We start from the raw sequence: 25727 nt of genomic DNA on the forward strand, positions 1-25727 counted from the left end.
GGGGTGGGTATAGGTTTGTGGGGGGCTGTAGGCATGTGGGGTGCGGGGGAGGGTCTGGGTGTGTATGTGGGGGTGGATAGGTGTGGAGGGTGTGGGGTGAGGGAGCATGTGGGTGGATATGTGAGGTGTGAGTGGGTATAGGTTTTGTGGGGGGTTGTGTTGGGGGGAGGGTGCCTGGGGTATGTGAGGGAGTGTGGGTGTCTGTGTGTATGGGAGTGCGAGGGGAGGTGTGGGTGCACGTGTATGGTGGGATGAGTGTGTGGGACTCACCCGACGAACACCCACACACACACCCAGGGTACTGGAGTGGGCCTGTGCTCCTGTGGTCTGGCAGTGCAGCCTGGAGCTACATGGTGCCGAAGCAGTGCAGAGGTAGGAAGGCAGGGAAATAGCTGGGGGTGGGGCAGGGCTGGGCTGCTGTGTCTTCCTGAGAGTTCCCCTGGGGTCCTACTGCCCCTGGCTCCTGTCATCTTTGACAGGCAGCCAGGAGCAGATAAATATTTTCTAAATTTTTTAGGGGCCCTGCAGGCTGGATAGAATAGCCTGGCAGCCTGGATCTAGCCCATGGGCTGTATTTTGCGCCCCCCCCCCCCCCAATTTTTCTGGTGGATGTAAAACTTTTCCTTAGTTACTTCATATACCTACAAATTTTCTTGGTTTGTGATTTTTCAGGCAAAAAACCCAGTTTACTTTGGAATATATTCCTTTATGTTTCAAAAATAATTTAAATGCAGAGGAGTCTTGAATGGTTGAGAAAAGTATCTTAATATCCTTAAAAGCTGAAAAATCAGAAGAAAAATTACTAGTTACAAAAAAAATAATCTTATCATCTTTGTTGGAGAGTAGGTTTAGATTAGACATCCATAAGAACTACTTCACAGTTCGGGCAGCTAGGATCTGCAACCAACTTCCAAGGGAAGTGATGCTGGCTCCTACCCTGGGGGTCTTTAAGAAGAGGCTTGATGCCTACCTAGCTGGGATCATTGGAGCCCAGTTTTTTTCTCCTGCCCTGGGAGGGGGTCGGTCTTGAAGATCTATAAGGTCCCTTCCAACCCTACTTCTATGATATGATTCTATGAAGCCAATCTCATGATTTTCTAGGACCTGACTTACGATTTTTGAATACTAGGGATTATCAATGCAGAAACCTATTTTTGATAACAAATGAGATCTTTTGTAGTCAAGTTAATTTATAAATGTCCAGAGCAAAGCAGATCCTCATCTCACCATTTTCTTTCATTGATATACTGCAAATATACTGAAGTATGCAGCTTATCACATTTAAATACATTATAAATATAAATATTTGTTTGCTTATATGCTTATACTTTGGTACTTTTAATGTAAAGTTTAAAATGTATACACTATTTTTTTTTCTTGTTATAAACATTGTAATGTTAACATCTTGATTTTCATTTTCAACACCTTTGGTTTTAAAATTACATTTTTTTGAATATGTTAAAGGATGAGGTTCACCACACTGCCGGCCCATGTTCATCGTGGAGTCAATGACGACTCCAAGATCCTTTTCCGCCTCCGTGCTGGCAAGAGGAGAGTTCCCCAACCTGTAAGTGTGGTGCCGGTTCTTCCTCCCCATGTGCAACACCTTGCACTTATCAGTGTTAAACCCCATCCTATTCTCATCCGCCCACCGTTGCAACCTGTCAAGGTCAGCTTGTAGCCTATTGCATCCTTCTAGTGCACCCACATCCCCCCACATCTTAGTGTCATCAGCAAACTTGAACAGGGTGCTTTCTACCCCCTCATCCAAGTCACTGATGAAGATGTTGAACAGTGCAGGCCCGAGGACCGAGCCCTGCGGAACCCCACTGCCCACATCCTTCCAGGTCGAGAAGAACCCATCCACTACCACCCTCTGGGTGCGGCCCTCCAACCAGTTGGCGACCCATTTGACCGTGTGGGCATCGACACCACAGTCTCTCAGCTTTTTGATGAGGACAGGGTGAGAGACAGTGTCGAAAGCCTTCCGGAAGTCCAAAAAGACTACATCCACAGCAACCCCTGCGTCTAATGATTTGGTGACCTGATCGTAAAAGGCCACCAGGTTGGTCTGACAAGACCTGCCACTGATGAACCCATGTTGGTTGCCCCTGAGCATGCATTCCCCCGCAAGGCCCTCCTGGATGTGTGCCAGGATAATTTTTTCAAAGAGCTTACCCGGGATTGAGGTCAGACTAACTGGCCTGTAATTTCCCGGGTCCTCTTTTTTTCCCTTTTTGAAGATAGGGACCACATTGGCCCTCTTCCAGTCCTCCGGCACCTCGCCAGAGCACCACGAATGCTCATAGAGCCGTGCCAGGGGTCCCGCAATGACCTCAGCCAGTTCCTGTAGAACCCTAGGGTGAAGATCGTCCGGACCAGCGGACTTGAACACGTCCAGCTTCTCCAGAAGTACCCTAACTAACTCCTCGCTAACCCTTGGCCCAGGCGTGTCTCTCTCGGGGCCCGAGGGGGTGACCAGTCTGAAGTTTAAAAAATAGTCTGTGTTCAAATAATCTGAACCAAACAAAAATGCAAAACTTGTTAACATGATCCTTTGATGTTCTGGAAATACAGGCAAATGTGGAATTAGCAGAAGTGTCTTATTAGCTTGCTTTAGCATTCAAGCATAATGGATTGAGCCCCCAAAATCACAACTATCTTGAATGTATTTTTTTAAAAACCAAATATATTTTGATCTCTTGGATTTATCTTAACATGAAACCAAATGGGTTTTAGACCAGGTCAGTTTGGTGCCGGCCTGTTCTAGCTGCCTGCAGAGGGTTCAGGATTGATTGAGAGTGTGATTGGGGGGTAGAAAGGTAAGAAAGGTTTATTGACTTAACAAAAACACAACTACACATAGTAACAAGACAAACAATGGCAGACAAGAATAATTTGTGTTGGCAACTTCTTGGTAGTCCCCTCTGATGCCTGATGTATGACAAGTTTCTTTTATCACAAAGCTTAGCGAAGTCAGGCATCCCTGATCAGCGCTGTCCGAGGGGTACCAGGAAGGATTCTGGTATTCAGTTCTTGGGTTCCTCAATATCCACAGACCCACTGATCCAGGTCAACAGCTAATTAATCCCTTTCACAGAGCTTGCATCTTCCTTCTGAATGATTTCTGGATGTTTCAGCCAATTTATAACTTCTGAACTGTGCTGATAACTTACAGCCATTCATATTCTTTTTACTTTAACTGTCCTTCGACTGACCAATAGCAGTACAAGCCTTGCATTCCTTTGATAAGGTTAATTTTAACTATGCCACAGGGCCTTACTACTTCAAGGCTTTGCTAAATTTACTAGGCCTTACTTTATACAAGGTGTTACTACATTTTAAACTTTAATTAAGCTCTTAGCAACAACATATAGCTTAATATTTAAACAAATGACAGAAAAACAATTGGTCTAATCTTCACAGAGCCTTCAGCAAGCACCTTTATCACACAGACATAATTTTCAGCTGTCACACAGGCCAGCTACTAAACCTCACACAGTGATGCACAGAAGTGGATCACTGGTACAGGATTTGTTGACCTATGAATGCAACCCTTTTAGGCTAGGGACAGAAATTGCGCATAAACTGGTATAAGTGACCAGAAACTGGTTCAAATCTGTAATACAGCAGAAGTTCCTTGCACATAAATCGCTTTCAGAATGGCCAGAACAGGTTTAAGATAAGATAAACCTGGATGGGTATAGTATCAGATTTAACTGATTCAAGTTAATTTACAGTCCCCCAGCATCTCACAATGCTTTACACCTCTCTTCCAATGCCCCCCTTGCAGGTTGGGTGGGCTGGCCTTGGCCCAAGCTGTCTGCTGCAGTGGAGCAAGGAGGCATGCTCTAGCACCCCCTGGCTTCTGGCCTGAGCCACTGCAGGCATGTAGCTGCATTTCCAGAATCAAAAGTAAATGTCTGTTCGCTTGCTTATTGATTCAATCTGTGTAGTTTAGACTAATCTGCAAAGATTGAATTGATTCCGACTTGGGCTTTTTGGCTGTCTGTACTTAGCCTTAAGGGAGGAGTCAGGCTGCCTGTGCTGCAGGGGGGTGAGTGGGCTGCATGTGTGGCTGGGGTGGGGGAGGCTGGAGCTAGGCTGCCTGTGCAGCATGTGCAGAAGTTCAGAAATGGGGGGAGCTGGCTTGTACACGTGGTCCAATTGGGTTGGGGGATCTAGGCTTCCGGTGCTTGTGGCCAGGAATGGGGGGATAGGGGCTGCCCATACTGTGCACGTGGTGGGAGAGATGGGGCATGCTATGCTGCTTATACAGGGGTAAGCCTGGGTGGGCTGCTCACGTGGCAAGCGCCCCTTGTTCTATGGCCCGCATGTGTGTGGCATGTGGCCACCAGGTGCCTGAAAGTTGGACGGCCCTGATGTACGATATGGAGAAAAAGGGAAAACCTTTGCTGCCTATCTTCAGTCAAGCCACTACAGGGCTGCCTCTAAAGAGACAACTTTTAAACTACCAATCTTAAAATAGCAAGGAGAAATTGAAGCAAGGCTGAAGGGGATTCAATTAACTGTGAATTTGAGCCTGCATTGTTATGGGTGCTGTCTTCATCATTTTATATCAAAAAGATGTATGGTGCTTGTATCGTTATGATGGATTTCTAATTTGAAGCAAGTCATAATTTGTCACACTCGTTAGATTGCTTCAGATTTGTAGTATTCTCCTTTACAGAAACAAGGAGGGAGTGTTGTGGAAAGGGTATGTTGATTTAGCTTTCATATAAGGGAAGTACAAGGAGGCAGAAACAAATTAGCTGATGATTGAACACCCATCTCTGCTGGCTTTTTCGTTAGATGTTTTTTAATTTCTCTTTGACCTCCTTCAAAACTTATTTGGCCTTGATGATGCAATTTAATTTTAATACTGTAAAATTCTTCCTAGGTCAGCCTGTTTTTAAGTAGGTCAGATGTGGTTTGGGATTTGTTATAAAGCAACTATTTCAAATATGGTTGTGAAGATTCATTTTGAAAACCTTTTTCTTTTTTTAAAAAAAATCTCCTGTATTAGTAATTTACATAGGATATCCTTATTCTCCCTTACAGACATTGCCTTGGTGGACTTTGCGATGTGTGAATATTCACCAGCAAGTGCTAGAAGAGCGATCACCTGAGCTCTTCGCTATTGCTCAGACCTGCATAGATCAAGGTAAGCTTCAAATTATTCAGTTTAAGTTGCCATCTAGTACTAATCACTTTTCAAAAAAAGATGTTTTTGTAGCCATGTCAGTGTTTGCAGCATGATTTTTACCAGATATTCCTGGAGCTGCTAAGAATTGAAAAGGCACTACTTCAATTTTATGTTAATTTTTAACAATTTGTTTATGCTGGTATATATTCTGCTTGAGGCTGGAAGCCTGACTTCGTTCTATCTGCTTGCAAGACAGAAGGTATTGTGTGTGTCCAATGTGTGCCACTCTTAATTTGTCGCAAACACTTGCAGGTGTTGTCTTTTTCTTTGTTCTTTTGGTCTCTTAGGGCATCTTTATGCATGCTCTGGGGTGGGGAGGGTGCTCTTGGGAGCTGCTCTAATTAAACCACCCGTAGTGTCACATGTATTCAGCATCCCATGCTTCAAAGTGGCTGCAGGGGGTGCTTTAACTACAGCTTACTTGACAAGCTTCAGCTAAAACGCCCCAACTGCCATTTTGAAGTGTGGGGAGGCTGAATGCATGTGATGCTAAGGCTGCTGGAGCATCCTAATTAGCATACTGCAGCAGACTTGATTAATCAAAGTCTGCTCCAACATGTGCTAATTAGCACACAGAGCAGGCATCAGGTATGTGTATAGGTGCCCTTATTTAACAAAGGTTGTTTGGTTTTGAAATGTGAATATGTTTAGTTCTCTGCAACTTCATGAGAGATGCTGACCAAGCTTTTTTTTTTACTCTTCCCCACTGAATTTCAGGAACCCCATCACCTGTATCAAAGACTGAACTGTAACTGGTATTCAGTTTCAGAGAGGTGTTGAGTTGCATGCAGAGAGAGGAAATAATGTATAAAAATCAATATTGACTCTAATCTTGATCAGAAAACAAACTGTTTTATGTTAAAACTAAATGTACAATAATATGGCATTAGTTCCTTCCCCTTGCCCCTGCCAGCAAGACTGGTACATTTGTTGGCAGAAGCTTCTTGCATGGTAATTTCAACAAGCCTGAAAGTGCATTTTCAACTGAACATTTTTAAGACACTTTTTTTAGACAAGTTGGCGCACACAGTTTTTGTCCTTGCCAAAGAGAATATAGACGGCCTTAAATTCCTAAGTTTTTAGGACTTTTTTTTTTCTTAATGAAAGGTCATTTTGTTCTGGGATATGAACCAACTGTAGCAGGAGTGTCAAACATATGGACTGTGGGTTGGACTTAGCCCATGGAGTCTCTTAATCTGACCTGCCAGGCAACTGGCAGGCACTGGAAATTGGGGCTGCAGAATCCAGGGTCCTTTTGGACATGGTCATTAGCAGAGAGCTTGGCTTTCCCCTGCTGGATTCCTTGCCACTGGTGGTACCACTCGCATCGGTTTGGATCTGGCCCAAAAGGAGCCCTGCGGACCAGATCTGGCCCTAGGCCCCAGATGTGTTTGACACCCTTGAACTATAGGATAGAGCCATAAATGTGATATCCAAGCTCCAGAATAGTTTAGGACTCTTGCAAATTTTCCAGGTATTATTTCTCCAGGAGAAATTTTACGGTAACATTTAATGCAATGATTATAGAATAACATTAGAATAACCAACATCTGAAGAAGCAGTAATGCTACTTGTTGGTCTCAATGGATGCTGAGAGTGAAGGATTAGGTCCTTCCGTGTTCTTTTGTGTTGTTTATAAATCTTAGCATTAAAAAAGGTTCCAGGCAGTTTTACTGAATTGAAAACTTCATTTATGAACTGTATAATATTGACGTTCAACAAATTATGCATGTCTATATGGGACAAGGCAGCACCATGTTAGCTTCTGAACCAGAAGCAGTATAGTCGCATGTACTCCAGCACTGTATATAGGCCAGGGAAGCTCCACGTTCATGCAACTACACTGCTTCCAGTTTGGAAACTAGTATGCAGTGTTTCAATATAACACTGCCTTGCACTATACATCGACTGAACAGGGTTCTGTAACAGTAAGAGGTTTGCTGGGGAATTACAACTTTCAAAAGAAAAAATGAAATCTTTTTAAATTATTGGACCTAGTCATGATAAATTTGTTGATGTGCTAATTTTAAAGGTCAAGGGAGTCTTTGACATTAAGTGACACAGAGAGAACCAATTCTGACTTTTGCTTTCAATTCCTAATTTTTCAAAACTTGATCTTTTACTTAAAAAATACATGCTGAATCTATCAACATGGTAGTAAAATGCTTCTAAGAAATGCAAGTCTAATCAACCTAAGTCTTAAAAGTAGGCATCCTTTAAAACCTATGACCTACAGTGCATGCTGCAAAGGTAATTTTCCTCCCCTCTTATTTTTTTTATAAAGGGAGATTTGTGAAGGTGATGCATTGCTGAAGGTGGAGATTTGTTTTTCTGGACTGACTGATTGAGGAATGGGTTATATGAGATTAAATTATTCTTGTTTATTTATAACAGAGTATAATTTGGGGGTTATAATGCAGTACCATATTTTATCGTATTCAACATACACATTCTCTCCAAAAGCCAACTAATGGAAATTGGAGTGTGCATTATATGCAAAGAATGCAGAAAGAACATTTTTTGCCACTTACTGGACAAAAGGGAAAGTAAAATCTTCATAAACTCACAGGAACAATGAGCAGGATCTGATCCCTAACTGTTGTTCTTTTTACTTACCATTAAGAAAGATCTTTTTTATTCCATTCTGCCTTTCAAAGACAAGATGCATATTTTATTCTGAGGCATGTTGTTTTCCAGAAAATACGGTATTTGTAGTTTAGGTAATTTCCAGAGTTCCTTAAATGGATGGATGTTTGCTTTAAAAAATATGTATAAATATTAGAAAATATCCAATGAGTGATTATTGGAGTGTGTTATATAGGTTAGGAAGGACAAGAGGAAGGAATTTCAAAAACTTTTTGTATTATTAAAGAATGCAAACATGCAGGTCATAAAACTCAACGGTTATTGTTTCTCTGAATGTGTGCATCCATGGCACTTTCATAATGTCAGCATTAATTCTACGCTAGCAAGTTTTTACTTGCATTTGATCACAGTAATTTTGTTATTTGTCTGAGGAGTTTTATTAAGTTGACTCTGTATTAGGGTATAAAATATTTTTTTAGTCTTTCTGTTTACCTTAAACTGATTCAGCCTAAAATTTGAGTTAGTAAGAAAAATGAAAACGTACTACGAAGAATTTTATCAGACAGTGATTTTGAAAGTTCTACTATATATTTAAGCTACCATTCTGCTTCCTTATAAAAAGTTAAAAATAAGGTTTGGAGCTAACTTGGTAATAGGACATTACAATGATTAAAAGAAACTCAGACACACTTAGATATTGATCTTCTCTTGCATTGGCCACCCTGACTATAAGAAACAATTTTGGAATTTATGGCAGTTATATCTGAAGTATGGCATATGACTTTTTTAAAACTAGGAGATTACAATTAGATGAAATTTTGTCCAGTATGAGACAGTTTGTGCAACCTTGATCTGTTTACTGTATACTGTATACACAGTTGTTTACAGAGTCACTGTCCCACCTTTAGACCTGCAAAGACCAGTGAACAGCTCAGAATTGACTTTTAAAAATCAAGTGTAATCTTGAGCATCTCTGGATCTACCATCCTAAGGGTTGGACTTGATTTTTTTTAAACTACTGAAAACTAGATAGTGGTAGATGTTCAGCGCTTCTGAAAATCAAGCCCTGTGTTGAGGTATCTACATAAAGAATAGGAGTTCTATCTTTTGGTAACCTTTTCCCCCCCCAAATCTTGGCTGAAACTTTTTGATGAGTGATGTCTTAAGGTACCAGAATTTTTGTGGGGGATTCATTTATCTCATGTAATGTGAACCCTAATTTCGACCACCTGGCTTTGGTGAAAAAGGTGTGGGTTATATGTGAGAAAATATGGTATACCAGTTTTTAAATATATTTCTCTTTCCTTTTAACTACCCTATTTCTTTTTCCATCTTCTTCCTTTTAAAAATAATACTCTATTCACCAGAATCCAAGATGACTTTGCATTTTTTATTATATTATACATGTGGAAAATTATACATTTGTTATAATTTTTCAGGTATAGAATCTAATTGGTGGAAGGTCTTCTTAAAGTGATCCCCGCACTGCTGTGGCAGAAAGGTAGTGGTGTGGGATGGAAGGCCAGACCCCTGTCTCTTGTCATCCTGGTACCTGCCCCCCTTGCTTTCTGACCCATGCCAACCACTTGCTGCTTGTTCCCTACCGCCTGCCCCTTGCCCCCTATACCTGGGCCTGCCCTCCCCACCCCTAGCCTTCCTGGGCCTGTGCCTGCTCCCCTATGCCTGTGATTGTGCCTACCCCACTGCTTCTGCCTCCCTCCTCTGTGCTTGTGCCTAACCCTTCTGCCTGTCTCCCAATCTGTGTTTCTCCTCTCCAGGTCCCTACTACCTTCTTCTCTGCTCTTCTCTGGCTCCGGAGTAGTCAGTGGCATCCTGAGCCTGATACCAGCCTAATCCAGCCACGGAGAAGGGGCAACAGCTCCTTCAGTGACCACTGAGTTGGGTTCCACTTTTCAGTCTGTTTGGATTTTCAGCTTGAGAAGCTAATTCTATTTTTTCCCAACTACTTACTGGATCACCTTCAACTATGTAGTTAGTTCGAGCCATCAGGTTATTGGATTTGGATTAGACTGACTTGATCCAGTTTGATCTGGCAGGGCAGTTTCTGTGTTCTTATTAGTCATATAAAGAAAATAAAATTAGGTTTTTTATAGATTTGGGAAAACGCAAGTATATGATACTATTTTAAAGTCACAGAGCACAATCCAACCTTAATTTTGGTTGCTTTATTTGTCATTTTTTTCCATTTTTTTTCCCATTGATTTCTGTTTATAATTTTAACACTTAATTTTTTTCGTCTGGGAAGGAAGATTTAATAATACCTATCTTTATATAGTAATTTATATCCATAGTGCTATATAAAGGAGGTCAGTATAACTGCCAATTTAACAAATGGGGGACCCTGAGTCGCAGGGAAAAAAATCTCTAAGTCACAGTTGCTGAGCACTTGAAGATTTAACTGATTTAGGTTAAATTGGTTTATTGAGCTGCTGACACAGATCCTCTCCAGATTCAAGTTAACTTGCAGTCCTCCAGAATCCCAGGATGCTTTCCACCTCCCATGCAATTCCCTCCCCTTGCAGGGTGTGTGGGATAGCCTTGGCCCAAGCTGCCTGCTCCAGTGGAGCAGGGAGGCATGCTCTAGTGCCCCCAGCTTCTGGCCTGGGCCACTGAAGGCATGTGGCTGCATTTCCAGAATCAAAAGTGAATGTCTGTTCACTTGCTTATCGGTTCTGCTTAGACTAACCTATGCAGATTGAATCAATTCAGCCTTGGGTTTTTTGACTGTCTGTACTTATCTGGATAGTACAGCCAGGCATTGAACCCAGAAGTCCTGAGTCTTAGTCTAATATTGTGTCCACTAGGTCATACTGGGTGTGCAATTAATTTGAAGCAATAAACTCTGGAGCAGTTTGAGCCAGAGTAAACTATTCCTGGGTATAGCATTTACACATGCACCCAAGACAGCAGCAATCTGAGCTGGGGTAGAGCGGGTTATGCCAGGTCTGTTTCTGCCCTGCTTTGCCCCAGGCTTCAGGTGGCAGTGTCAGTCAGTGGATGGGCTGGCTGGGGAATGAGGGTGCCGAAAGTGCAGAGCTGTGTGGCTGGGCAACAGACAGGAGACTGGCTCCCTGCTGGGCCCATGTATCCTAACAGTTTACATCCATGGCCAATGTCTACACATGTGTTTAGTCACAGTTCATTACTCCACCATAAGATAGTACTGTCCCTGACAGTACTATGTTATGGCAGTGTTAATTAGTTCACCACAGTCTAATGCCATTGCATGTGTAGACAGTGATGCTTTATTTTGCCGCTAATTAGTCTTTTTTAAAACATTGTCAGGTATGCTGCTTGTCTACAACTCAGGTCTTCTCTCTTTATTTGCATACTCAAGACACTGTGGTACACTACCTCTAAAGCAGAGCTCTTTCCCACAACACTTTTTCCTTTGACAATGGAAATTGGAGAATGAATTTGATTACGATAAGGTAAAACCAAATTGGGTTGGTTTCTTCATAATGGCCATTCATTTAGGGGATGTAATCTCGATTGTTTATTTGCAGGAAAGCATTAAGAACCTAGGCCAGTTGTAGCTTGAATGTTGGCTGTAAAAGAAGAAAATTGACCTGTCCTTCTTTCTTACCTCATGGTTGATTTAAAAAAAAACCCCAACAAGATCTTGCGTAGCATTCCTAGAGAAGAATCTTTCCAAATTTTTTTTATTAAGATGTGTATATCTTTAAATTTCCAAGTAAATTCAGATAACAGGTCATTAACTTCTACCAATATACTTTTAAATGCCTTGTAGTACAAGAGACTGATGAGTATGCTGTCAGTGTACCATTTTTTTCTTTCTGGTATTGTAATTCGTTGATTTTTTTTTTTTGGTAAGGATGTATTCCCTGGAGGTGTTCTGATATCTCTTTTTTCTCTTATTTTGCAGTGACAGAAGTAGAAAGCTTACTCACAGGTGATGAATACTGGCAATTAGCTGTTCAGTTTCAACTTGAGTGTGCATATACATTTTTGAATTACTATGAGTATAAAAAAGCGAAAGAGCATTTCACCATAGCTAAAGACATAACCAAACTACAGATTACTCTGACAGGTAAGTTTTATTTTCAAGTTGTATGAAAATGTACCTTAATCAAGATGTTTTCTTACAGCTTGAATTTTATAAACAGCTGAGAAAAGAATATAAGTTAGGTAAGGGTTTGGAAATACTTGCTTCTTAATAGTGACACTTTTTTGCTATTTAATACTTGTTCATTTTTAAATGAAAACACTACAACAGCTAGTAGCATCTTTCAACTTAATACCAGCATCACAGAAGTCATTTTCTGTGTTTCTAGTCTCTTGTGAATAGGGCTGAAAGGATGGTAAAGAAAAAATTAGAATCAATGCATCTCTTCCTGCCAGTCAATGTAAAATAACAGAATACCACAGATTCCTAACGTTACTGTACTGTGATTTAATTTCCAAAAGTACCACTCCATGAAAAACTCCAGTCAATCTTATTAATCATTGTGATCACTGTTTGTAATCTTTGGAAATCCTGGAAGCATTTCTGAACAGCATGGAGATTAGTGAGGAGTATCTGTACATTTATAGACCATAAGTGGTGATAAAATAGCATAAGCTGAAAAGCTTTAAGCCTCTTGCTATTTAAAAAATAACATTCTTCTGTATCTCACCATTTTGTAGCACGTGCAAGGGATTCCTAAATGTTTCATATTTTTGCATATATTTACAGCATTTTTCCTGATTATGAACAAAATGGTAACTCCATAAATAGCTAGAGGATGTAAGGAGATATTAGAATAAAGAGAAAATTCTGCAAATTTGCAAACTGTTCCTTTCTGTTAGATGAAAAATTATCTTTAAAATATTGGTTTTAATGTTCTATCAAGAAATTACCTACATGACTTTCACATTCTATTGTACTATTTATGGTAAATGTTAAATGTCTTAATACACAACTTTCTTGGTCAACACTAAAATACTTTGTGTGATATCTGAAATGTGGGTTCATCACAGATCACTTCAACAAGAAGGAAAAGTGTGCGTGGATTTGGAGTAGGAGGAGAAACTAATTTCTTAGAATGAACTCCTGTCATGAAAGGCTGATTGTGGACTACAATACTACAACCCACCTTAGCTTTTTAACATCTGGCAAATTCTAGATCAGTGATTTTCAGTCAGGTTGTCAGGACATTCTGGGGTGCTGTGAGGTCCTTTGAAGGATGCTGCAGGAAGTATGAATTGATATGCAGATAAGAGAAGACTCAAGCTCTCCCTGTACCCTGTTCTTCTACCTCCACTGCCTGCCCCCTATACAAGGAGGTAAGCCCAGTAATAAATTAGTTTTTGAAATGGGGTGTACCTTTATTCACAAAAACTATGGAGGGTTGCCTCGAGTCAGACAAGTGGTGCCTTGAGTCTAAAAAAGTTGAGAACCACTGTTTTAGACTGAGTAACTATAAAGTTGATGGTCGTTCGGCCTCTGGCTGGCTATGGGTTGGAAAGTCTGTTGTGGTACACAAAATTAATTAGCAGGGATCCTGGTTTTCCCTGATAAAATCCTTGGTGCTGTGAACCCCTCCCCTCTCTCCCAGCTGCCCTGGTGATGCACCTCCAGCACCTCATGCTGCTTTGAGGGGGGCAGTCTTTACCATTGCCCTTGCTGCAGCCCCGCACAGCAGTGGCAGCCGCTGGAGGTGAGTCACCAGGGCAGTGATGGGGGAGCTTGCACTGGCAAGGAATCCCCACATGTCCCCATTGTCCCCAGCCGTACCGGGTCACTCCTGCCAGGTCCAGAGGCCCTGGGGGAGGGAAGCACGGCAGAAACTCAAACCCACAGCCTGTGCCTGTCCTGGGTACAGATCTGTGGGGTGCAGGGTCTCTTCTGTCCCCCAGGAGTGTGTACAAAAGCAGGAAACCAGCCCTCTCCCTCCCTCAGATGAGTCACCTACGGCCCTGTCCTGCTTCTGGCTGGGGCCCTGCAGCCGCACATTGTGGCCGTGCACCTGCCCCAGGTACCAGTCTGTGGGGTGTGGGTCCCCCCTACTCCTGGGAGCAGTGGGGAACTGGCCTTCCCCTGGATGAGCCACCTGCAGCTGCGCATTGGAGGCCCAGGCCCCAGGCTCCACCCAGCTGGGCAGCAGCCCCAAACCTGTCCAGCTCCCTCCCTCTGTACAGGGGCCTCAGTCCCCCTTCCCCCCCACACATACTTGCTGTAGCTGACCTGCAAGTTGCATAGACATGCACATGGCCCCAGGCATGTGGCGCCCCTATCTTTCCACCTTCCTTTCACTCCCTGCCAGCTCCCTGCAGGCCAGAACTAGCTTGCAGGGAGCTTATTGCAAAATGGCAAAATCCATGGGTTTCTCCGGTAAAATGAGAAATCCATGTTTACTTCTGGTAAAAGGCAAAAGCCACAGTTTACTCTTTTTTTCCGTGGGAAATGAAGAAGCTGGATTCCTGTTAATTAGTGGTTCAGAGGATGGGTAATTGAATTCAGTCTTTTACCTCTGTAGACTAATCTAGTTCATATCAGTATTGTTGAAAAGTGCTTCTGAAGATTGTTGATTGTTATGCCTGGTGATGCAAGTCCAGTTTCTGATGGAAGAGTTGTTTATACCAATAAGTGGTATTGACCATAGGGTCAGGACTGGCTAGAGAAACAGGGAACTTGAATTATCTTCACAACCTTATGTATGAATTGTTCTGTCTGAATATTGAGTGGAAAGCGTGGAGGATTTCGCATTTTTGTTCTCTGTGTTCACATCACCTACCCAGACATTGTTTTTTGTGGTCACTACCTTTATGTATATTTAAAATATTAAACACGGTAAACAAAGTAACTTAAAGCCCTGTTTTCCCTTTTCCCTTCTTAAACTGGTTCTAAACTTTTAAATTACAGGAATTGTATTTTCTCCCATTCTTTAGAACTTATATTCACATTTAGAAATAGTTTTCTTTTTAAATTTAGTACGCTAGAACAAAAAAGTGATGGCACCATGAATGTTTTGATTTAACATTCATGACAGTTTTCATAGTAGAGAAAGAAGAACAAAAAACATTGATAATATAAGAGTATCTAGCCTAGACTAGGGCTGTCCAGTTGTTGTCCCATGGGCGTCATGTGGCCCTTGAGGGGTTAACCTGCAACCCATAGGCTTCTGGTCTGGGCACTGTTTCCCAGTCACTCCTGCTTCTGCCACCATTGTCTCTGAATTCGCTCCTCTAGCTTCTATTTCTTGCCCCAGCTCCTGTGCCTTGTTTGCCCTAGTCCCTGGGGTTGGGGCAGGGTGACCCACAGAGCCAAGTGATCCTGTGGTTGAGAGGCTTAGTGGGACCCAACAAATCTGTGTAATTCTGGGGCACCTGCTATCTGGTGCTGTAGTGGTCAGTCCTACGTGGTGTGGTGCAGGGCATGGTGCAGAATTACACCCTTCATGGTATGTGGCTGGGGGTGGGGCATGTGGCTTGCACAGAGTACAACTGAGGAAACTCTGGCCTCTAGCCACTGAGAAGTTGGACATCGCTGGTCTAGATAGTTGCACTACCAAGAAAGATCTGTGTATTGTGGTGGATTATAGTCTCAACATGAGTCAACATTGTGATGCTCTTTCCAAAAACAAATGCAATTTTAGGTTGCATTAGTATAAGTATTGTTTGCAAGACAAGAAGGGAGTAGTCTTGCTCTACTTAAAAATGGTTAGGACTCTGCTTCAGTATTGTGTCCTGTTCTGGGCACCAGAGCCAGTGAAGGGTGTAGAGAAATGGGATATTATGTAGAGGCAAGTGAGAAAAATGATAATCAGTGGATTGCAATGCAAGCTGTATGTCAAAAGGTTGAGATAACTAGACATGTTTAGTCTGCAGATTAAAGGAAGGACAGGGTACCACTTTTAAGTATTTGAAAGACTATTGTGAAGAAGAGAGAGCAGTTGTTCTCCCTTTCCATAGAGGGTAAGACAGGAAACAATGGGCTTAAATTATAGCAAAACAGATTTAGATTAGATTAAACCCCATTAAGGGAAAAAATACACAAACTTACTATCAGAAGAGTGGGTCAGTGGAACAAGCTGTCTGTGCAAGTTGTGCAATCCCCTTCATTGGAGGTTTTCAAGAAGAGGTTGGCTAGGCATATCTGTCTGGGTTTGGATACATTCTATATCTGCATGGGAAGTTAGATTAGATGACCAATGAGGTCCCTTTCAACCCTTTGCTTTATGTGACTTATTACATAGAATAACATTTGCTAAAGCCACAGCATGAATCTCTGCATAATTTGGAATGAATTGGCCAACATAATAACTGTCCATACTAGAAGTACACTGATACATCAGTCCATATTGTGATGGCACCAATAAAAGGAAAATTGACATTATCTGCAGTCGGCTTTTTCTGGCTGATGTGGCCAATAATGTCATCAATAAATGCCATGTGCATGTGCTCCTGCCCACCTACATGCTGCACAATGCAGCTACATGAAGAGCATTGTCTGGCTGGTAAGTCTATTGTGGGGAAGGGGTGAAGAGGGAAGAAAGAGACGTGGGGGGTGCTGACTGAGGCCCCTGTGATGAGGGAGTGGGGCTGGGGTGGGGCAGGCATTGGGCTTTTTGCAGGGGGTGGAGGGGTGGGCCAGGCTGCGCTTGGGATGGACTGTGACAGGGACTACAGTGAATTTTGGGGTGGCTGCAGTCCCAGTCCACCCCATAGACCCCCTCCCAGTGCCACTGCCTCCTGCCCCGAGCACAGCGTGGCTCAGCCCCCCTGCCAGAAAGAGTCCAGTGCTGCACCCAAACCCAGCCCGCAACAGCTGCCCTCCCTCATCACACGCACAGATCTGAGGAGCACACATATCCATGGCTCTTCTGGGGGGGCATGCAGCAGTGGGAGCTAAACCCCCCCTACCGACACCCCCCTAAGATGAGCTGCAGCTCTTGTCCCGTGCCCCACACTGGCTGGGCAGTGCCTGCCCCAGCACCAGCCCCACTCCCTCCCTTACTTCACGGGCTTCGGTTTGCCTCCCCCCTCGCCCCTTCCGCCCCTCTCCCCCGCCCAAAGACTTACCAGCCAGACTCCACTCTCCGTGCTGCTGGGCTGCATATTGGCAATCGGATTGGTATTGGCTGATATGGCCCAAAAAATCTCTCTCAGTGCACCCCTAGTCTACACATTTTCTTCCCTTATTCCCTTTTTTTAATCCATGAGTGACTGATCACATAACTGGACTTAAATGCAAATTGGGCTGTATGCTCTATTTTCAGACAGTTCTCATAGGGAGCATGCAGACGTTCGAGGTGGTGGGATTGTATTAAAAATGGCCACCCAATCTAACTTAGATTGCCCAGGTGCAGACCCTACACTTAGATCCTTAGTTAGCTCAATGTAAGTGTGAACTGTACAGAAATTCAGGAAGGTTAGATTGGTCTAAAAATGTCCAGCCTGATCTGAGTGAACTGTACCTTGGAGGAAGTCTAATTTTAGATCAGGTCCAGCAAGACTGATATAATTGAACTTCTGTACTGTTCCCAGTACAGTCCTGGGTCTGGGAAAACCCATCTGCTGGCCCCAGCACCGGGGCTTTGCTTTTCCTAACTGCCTCTTCCCCACCCCTCCCCACTGGGCACCAGGCTGTTTTTAGCCCACTGGCCCCTTGCCTCTCCCCCAGACAACCCTCCCCCTCCCTTTCCTCTCCGAACTTGCCAAACCTCCCATCCCTCAAGCTGCTCCCAGTGCTGGTTCAGTGGTGCCAGGAGCTGAGGAAATAAGTTGGAGTGGGGGCAGGGGTAGGCAAGATGGGGGTGATAAGTTTGCTGGTGAGGGATTGTTTATCTGGGGTTGGGGAGTGTCAGAGGGCTAAAAATAGCTCATGGTCCGGGGGAGGAGGCCGAGAGCCTCCCGTAGACCCTGCTAACTCCCCTGATCCTGTCAAAACCTCCCAAACCCCACCAACCCCCCTGCAGACCCCACTAGCTTCTCCAGTCCCCCAAAGCTTTCTACAGACCTTGCTTGCCCACCTGATCCTACCAACCCTTCCTGCAGACCCTCCTAATTCTCCCGATGCCCCCTGTTAATCCCCCCATCCCAATTTACCTTAGATCAGGTGGCTGTTTTTCACTTGATTTAATCTCTCCCTAACCTCCCTGAATGTCTGTATGTACCCCTACTTTCCTTAGCACTTAAGCAATAAGTGGTCACAAAGCTGGTTGCGATAGATTTTGGATGTCTGAAATCTAAATATGATATGTGATGCGATAGCCAACACAAGGCAGTCTGTCATGTTTTGAATTAAGTGGATGTTCAATTTATAGTATGGAATGTGCTATAAATTTGATAGTATGAGGCAATTTAGTTAATCTAAATTGTTTTTAGTATTTTTATTAAAGAAGTCAGAGTCTGGTGTGAGAATCAAACTATAAACTATAAAAATCTAACAATTTAAGAAAAAATAAAATAGAATGACAGTTGGCTTTTACCGACTATTTCCCAACTACAAGTAGAACAGTTATAACCATTTTTCTTAATAAGAGACTTTAGGGACATCATTTATTCAAGTGTCCAGATTTAACATAGAAAAAAGCCATTGTTCAATGGAAGACTGTTTTGCTGTATTTAGTATATGTAGTATTCTTGATTATTACTTTAAACAGAGGTTAAGATAGCCCTAGAGATTACCTGTCTTCTCACTAAAATTGTTTTTGTGAAACTCTTAAAATATTGTGGTTTCTCTCACTACATCTGTTAGAATGGTTGTGAAGATGCCCAACCTGAAGGCAGTTTAAATGAACATGTGGGAGTTGTTGCCATATTAGATAAACATGGTTAACACAAATATTTTGGCTGCATAGGAAGACTATTACATCATTGAAAAGGATTCTACTTTTAATATAAAACTTGCAACCTCCAGCAAAGATATTTTAAAGGAGTTTAATAGGCATTTCCTTCTAAAAAGAGAGAGGTTTCACAGAATTAAATCTATGAGTACGGTCATTATTCATTGAGTATTTTGATACAAACAAATATACATTTTGATTCGAGATGATTTTTTTCTAAGCTGTCATTTTACAGATTTGTTCTAATTGAACAGTTTATACTTGGAGAGAAGTAGTAGTCTTATCTGGGGCTTTAGGTTTTTAAGGACAACTTTTAAAGGTCTTATTTAGTTGAGCTTACTATTATTCAGGTATAGCTGTTTCATCTCAGTATTGACTTCATAATAGTAAGTTTTAAAAAGCTTCAGAATTTTTCAAGCTCAAACTTAAATTTCAGGTTCAGTCCTTATGAGGACTTGCTGTATTAAATTCTAGACTAATTCCCAGGCCTAGTGTCCAATAATGAGGTTTCCATTTTAAGATTTAGGGCTATAAACTATTAGCCCTAGTTAGGCCTTTAAAAAGGTTTGCTAGGGGATGGCAACCAAAGCCTTGAGGTAAAGGGGAAAGTGAGTGGTGTCACAACAGGAAAGGTGTTCTTATACTTTCTGAGAAATCAGGGCAGTTGACTAGCTACCTCAGGTGTCTGTCTATGAATGCATGGAGCCTGGGAAACAAGCAGAAAGAACTGGAAGCCCTTGCACAGTCACAGAACTATGATGTGATTGGAATAACAGAGACTAAGTCGGAGCTGACATGACTGGAGCACTGTCATAAATGGATATAAACCATTCAGGAAGGACAGACAAAGAAGAAGGGGAGGAGGAGTTACATTTCATGTAAAAGAATCATATGATTGCTTAGAGCTCCAGTATGAAACTGGAGATAGACCTGTTGAAAGTCTCTGGGTTAGGGTCAGCGGGGAGAGCAACAGGGGTGATGTCATGATGAGGGTCTGCTATAGGCCACCAGACCAGGAGGAAGTGGTGGATGAAGCTTTCTTCAAACAGCTAGCTGAAGTTTCCTGATCACAAATCCTGGTTTTCATGGGGGACTTCAATCACTCTAAAGTCTGCTGGGAGGGCAGTACAGCAGTGCACAGGCAATCCAGGAAGTTTTTGGAGAGTGCTGGGGGCAACTTCCTGGTGCAAGTGCTGGAGCAGCCAACTAGGGGCTGTGATCTTTTTGACCTGCTGCTCACAAACAGGGAAGAATTAGTGGGGAATGTAGAAGTGGATGGCAACTTGGGCAGCAGTGACCATCAGGTGACTAAGTTCAGTATCCTGAGGGAAGGAAGGAAGGAAGGAGATCAGCAGAGTAGGGACCCTGGACTTCAGAAAAGCGGACTCTGACTCACTTGGGCAACTCATGGGTAGGATTCCCTGAAAAGCCAGTCTGAGGGGGACAGGAGTCCAGGAGAGCTTACTGAGAGTGCTTCTGAGAGTGCAGGAACAAACCATCCTGATGCACAGAAAGACTTATAAGTATTAGGCCTGTGCGAAGTGGCTAGTATTTGCTTCAGATTTGGTTGATTCGGGGGACGGTGATTGGAATTGGTGATTCCAATCACTGTCCCGAATCGATTCAGCCGAAATCTGAGTTGATGATTCCACTGCTGCTGAATCTCTGAAGCACGCAGGCCCATCCCCTGCCTGCTCTCCTAGCCCCAGCAATGGCTGCCCTGCCTGCCCGAACTCCTGGCACTTTGGGAAAAAAAAAGCCCCGACTCACTGGGTGCTGCTGGGTGGGTGGCGATCCATGCTGCCTCCCGCTGCACCACACTGCACTCTGCGCTAGCCCCCTGACCCCCACCTGCTCCCCTAGCCCCCCACCATGGCTGCCCTGCCTGCCCCAGCTCTGACCCTTTAAAAAAAAAATCCCAGACTTACCGGTTCCTGCTCAGAGATGGGTGATCCTTGCTGCCGCCCACTGCTCCCCACCACGTGAGGGGCTCTTGCATGAGTGCACCAAAGTCCCAAGGCCACTGAAGGAGCTGGTGAGTCCAGGAAGTTTTTTCTGTTTTTTTTCTTAAAGGGCTGGAGCTGGGATGCGTGGGGCAGCCATGGGGGCCTGGGGGAGTGTGGGGGGTCAGGGGGCTCATGGCAGCCATGGGGGCTCGTAGCATGGGGCAGTGTGGATCCCCCCCCACCTGGCAGCACCCAGTGAGTGGGGGCTTCTTTTTAAAACACTTGGAGCTGGGGTGGGTGGGGGAGCAGGGGGGCCTGGGGCAGCAGGCAGGGGGTTGGGCCTAGCAGGTCTCCCCATGGTGCCCTGCTCCCTCTTCCAGCCCCCCTCTCTCCCACCCCCTAATTACCAGCTCTGAGTCCGGCTCCAGCTCCCTGCTGCAGAGGGTGGGGACTGCCTGAATCATTGAAGCTCTCTGAATCTTTCCCAAAGATTTGGAGAGCTTTGAATTGATTCAGACTTTTTTATTCATCCCCTGATTTGATTTGGAGATTTGGCCACCAAATCGGGCGAGATCTCCGCATTGAATCACCACCTGAAGCTTCACACAGCCCTAATAAGTATGACAGAAGACCAGCTTGGCTTAGCAGGGAACTCTTCGGTAAACTAAATCACAAAAAGGAAGCTTGTAAGAAGTGGAAACTTGGACAAAAAACTAGGGAGTTGGAAAATTGGACTGAATGATGTATCACAAAAGATAGCAGTTATGTTGAAGTCTAGAAATTTATGCTGTATTGTATCAAAACGTAATGAATTATGCTTGCAATCACTGTTTACAGTTTGCTTCCATGTACATCCATAGTTATTAAAGTTGTACGAGGACTTTATAAACAACCTGTATTTGGGGTCATCTTATATTAAGTAAATATGGTAATGAAATGTAATTGCTGACACTTTCTTAGCGTAGCTCTGAGCAAGGGAATTGGTGAATGTGAGCATATAAAATTATAGTAATAAAATGTAGGGGAAAAGACATGAATAAACCTAGGTATCCCTAAACACTCTCATTACATTTATATTGTTTCTTCTGTTCCTTAGTTCTCCATTTTGACTATGAGCCAGGCAGGTTATTGTTGTCCTGAAAAAATGATATGTCCTTAAACTGAAAATAAATGTGATAATAGATTAGGTAAATGGGATTAGTGCCAGTATTTCTACCTTAACCTTATTTTTTTCAGACTTTCCTACTGCTTATCCCTCCTGCTGAGGTTAGCCAGGGTCGTAGATGCCAAGCATTTTAACTTTGGAATCCATAGCATGATTTTTAACAAACAAATATTTGTTCAGGGATACAGAACATAACATTAGGCAGCCAAGTTTGAAAATTTGGCCCTTTAGTGCTCCTTGCAGAATTCTGTTTTAATAAATGAAAACAGTATTCTTGTTTGTAGAGGTTCAGTTTTTAAAAATAAAATTAACTCTGTGATTTTTTTTTTTAAATAAGAACAGGATGTAATGTAATGATTTTCAATAGTAAGTTTTGAATGTTAAATAATGTGCCTTTTAAAATAAAAAATCTATAGATTTATTCCCTTCAGTAAAACTATATAAATATAACATTATTAAACAGTAAAGAAGCTTGTTGTTCATCACACAGCTCTAGTGAAAACAAATTACTCCTGGATTTTGCAGCTTAGTTTTTAATTGTTTCTGGGGTTTTTTGAAGCTCATAAGTAACTAGTGGAGGTGCAGAACTCCTTCTTAATGGGTCAACTGCCATATCTTATTTTCTCTATAGGTGCTTTGGGAAAAAGGACACGATTTCAGGAAAAGTTTGTAGCCCAGCTTATTCTTGATGTCCAAAGGAAAGATGGTGTCTCCCCTCCTCACCTTGAATTTAGCCCTATACCTACTCCCCTAGAAAATTTAACAAAGGTATGTATTTGAAAACAGTTATTTTATAATTCAGGATTTCAAAACCCATGTTATGGACAGAGGGCAAAGTTTCTCTTTCTTTTTTGGGGGCATTGAGGAAGGGAACTGGGGGTGTAATTAGTGCAGGCATATTTATTAACTAAGATTTCTTTGACAAGAACTGTTTTTGGGGCATTAGTTGTGTTTTGTAAGGCACAGACTAAGGTTAGGATGGGTATTGAAAACGTAGGGAATTTTTCTTACATTTTTATATGTACCTCGGTTTTCCACCTTCCGATATAGTGCAACTTCCTGGGTGCGTCTACACGTGCTATTAGTGGTACAGTTCACACAGGAGTTTAAGGCTCCTGGGTGCTGCATTTATACATGTGCCCAGGACTGCAGCACATTGAGCTGGGTTTGAGCAGCCCTGGCTGGCAGGAGACATGGGAGGTCAGCCTGACAGCTTGTGGTTGCTCTGACCCACCTCAACATGCTGCGCAGGGGCTGGCTGGGGCACAAGGGTGCTTCAGTGTGGGGCTAGTTGTCAGGCAGTCTGCATACTGAGGCACTAGCTAGTCCCATCAGCATCTACATGTGCATTGTAGTTCACTAAATGACACCGCCATAGAATACTACTTGTGCTTACACGTACTAACGTATGGCAGCATTTATTAGTTTACAGTACACTAATAGGGCTGCATGTGTAGACACCCCCCTAAATGCAAATGAGTTAACTTCTAAGGATCAACAAAGATGAAATTGAACAGCATGCAAGTGTCCAGGTTGGCTCTAAATGGCCTATCAGGTGCAGAACGGCTATCCATCTAAGGAGCAATTTGGTTAAATCAACAGCCGCACATTTTAATTTTTAATGAGCAGGAGGAACCACTGGGCTTGCAAAAGACAAACCCAAGTCTAAGGAGGCAATTTAATTTTGCCTGTAGCCAGACACAGGGACAGGCATCCAAGGTCTGACAGAGGAACAGGTCTTAAGGAAATCTGGTCTGTTGGGCAAATTAAATATAGGACTTCTAGGATCTTTAAGATCAGCTTGGCCATACCAATTTAAGGACTCTTCATGCTGTATTCTAGTTGACTAATAAATGCTGCCTTGTTTTGGAAAGGCTGTTCATATTGCTGCAGTTAGTTCTGTTTTCATTATTTCTTTGTGAAGGTAAGTGCCCTCCAGAATGCCAGCTAACCCAACTCTTGGTGGGACCAGGGAGACAGACTGGGTTTCTGTAGTCCAGAGGCTAGGTTTCAGAGTTGAAGGAGCCTGAGCATATATTCTTCCAAAGAATCTATGAGCTTCAAGGGCTACATACAATTGTACAATCGTAGAAAGACTGGGAAACTTGAATAAAATACTTAACAAATCTTTGATGATGCATACCCTTATATCTATTTAAGAAGTCTAAACAAAGTAGAAGTATGGCTGTCGTAAGTGACTTATGCTAGTGGATGCATAGTGTTTTATATATTAATATTCATAATGTGAGTCTGAAAATATGTCGCATATTTTAGGAGAATAACAGCTAGTGGGAGTTCAGGGAAAGCTATTTGGCTGCAGAAGTATAGAGTTTGGTTATATGTATAGGTTGCAGGCCACTTACATAGCAGGGCATAATACAGGGGTGGGCAAAATGTGGCCTGGGGGCTGGATGTGGCCTGCCAGGCCATTCTATCTGGCCTCCAGGGCCCCTAAAAAAATTAGAAAATTAATATTAATCTGCTCTGGGCTGCCTGTCATGCAGCCCTCAAAGGGTTTGCCAAAACTCAATAAGCGGCCCTCTGCCCAAAATAATTGCCCGCCCCTGGTATAACATGTACCTCTGTATTTAGGAATTCACAATAAAAATATTATGTAATCTTGTTCTCCAGTTATTCATGTCTTTCTGTAAAATTCAGTTTTCTGCTTGGTCTCTGTCACCATTTTTTAAAAAATTGAGCAAAAGTGGTTCATTTTGTTTTCAGTGTGGTTGGGTTAGGATGAAATACAAGCAGTCCTTGGACTTATGACACAATTGGTTCCTGAAAACCACATCTTAAGTCAAAACGTAACTCGGAACTGATTTTCCCATAGGAAACAATGTTATAAGTGGGGGATTGCTTCCTGAACCAAGGCCCAATACCCTATTTTCACCAAAAATAACCCAGAATTTTGATTAACTCAATCAATTACAGATGAATAATATAGCTATATTAATGTATTTATATTGTAAAAAGCAATCATCGATTTGGAAGGAGTTCTTTGACATGACTTTGCTGGACTTTTTGAAGGGCTCTTGGGACTTTGCTGGACTTTATGAAGGGCTTTTGGTTGGACTTTTTGAAGGGCTCTTGGCTGGAGTCTTCTCAGGAGTCTTGGCTGCAGGTTTTTCTGGAGGCTTGTCTTCTGCTTTCTTAAAGAAATTGTCCAAGGAAGTTTGGACAGGTGTTCTCCACGAAGATGGGTGACGCAGCAAACTTGTTTGCTGATGTGGCGTTGTCGGATCAAACATTGTAAAGTCAAAACTGACATCAAGGTTGAAATGGTGTCAGTTAATAAATGTTGTAAGTGCAAAACGTTGTAACTCGAAATGTTGCAAGTCGTCGACATCCTGTATAGTATGTCTGCTATTGAAAAGAAAAAGACCTTCACGTGGACAGACCTACAGCTGAAGTTGTTACAATGAAACAACCATGAGTGGAAACTTGGTTAGAACTGAACCTTTTAAATCAGTCCCAGATGCACCCGGATCTTAGTACATGTTTTATTATTAATCTTTAACATTGCATAGTGCTATTCTTTAATTTAGAAATGTTTTAAAGCAGGGTGGATAAAAATCAACAACTTCTTTAAAGGATTTTTAAATCCTTTTTTTTTATTTAATGGTATTTTTTATTTTTTGTTAAGAGGCTTTAAAAAAACTACCTATATAAAGATAGTTTTAATTTAAGATGTGTTAAAGTTCAAAGATATTATCATGGAATAGGGATTACAGCTTCTAATTATATACTATTTGAGACAATCTATTCATGTAACCTTTTTAGAAAAGTTTTATAAACAAGTCACAACAGGTCATAGACTACGTTAGGAGCTCAATCTTATGGGGTTCAGTTTCTGAGTATAGCCTCTCCATTGATTTGAGATCTGGTGAGGGAATGGTATGGTAGAAGGGAAAACCAGTCACAGCAGTAGGCTTAGAAGGCCAAGGAAGAGAGAAGAAGTCAAAGATGAGAAGAAATCTGGAAGAAAGTGAAGAAAGCCCTAAGCTAATAAC

At 42.5% G+C, this 25727-nt stretch overlaps 1 protein-coding gene across 2 annotated transcripts in view; it reads left to right on the forward strand.

The window, feature by feature from the left end:
- The window catches only part of TTC27 (tetratricopeptide repeat domain 27), a 221063-nt gene that overhangs the window by 33020 nt on the left and 162316 nt on the right, over nt 1-25727 (forward strand). For both annotated transcript variants that reach the window (XM_090045604.1, XM_090045594.1), the window contains exons 5-7: nt 5062-5164; nt 11700-11864; nt 22346-22482. In XM_090045604.1, the coding sequence (XP_089901730.1) occupies nt 5062-5164; nt 11700-11864; nt 22346-22482 (405 nt within the window). The remainder of the gene's footprint in view (nt 1-5061; nt 5165-11699; nt 11865-22345; nt 22483-25727) is intronic.

Source organism: Crocodylus siamensis, chromosome 1, assembly GCF_052110815.1.
Source record: "Crocodylus siamensis isolate JL-2025a chromosome 1, ASM5211081v1, whole genome shotgun sequence".
NCBI classification, from domain to species: domain Eukaryota; kingdom Metazoa; phylum Chordata; order Crocodylia; family Crocodylidae; genus Crocodylus; species Crocodylus siamensis.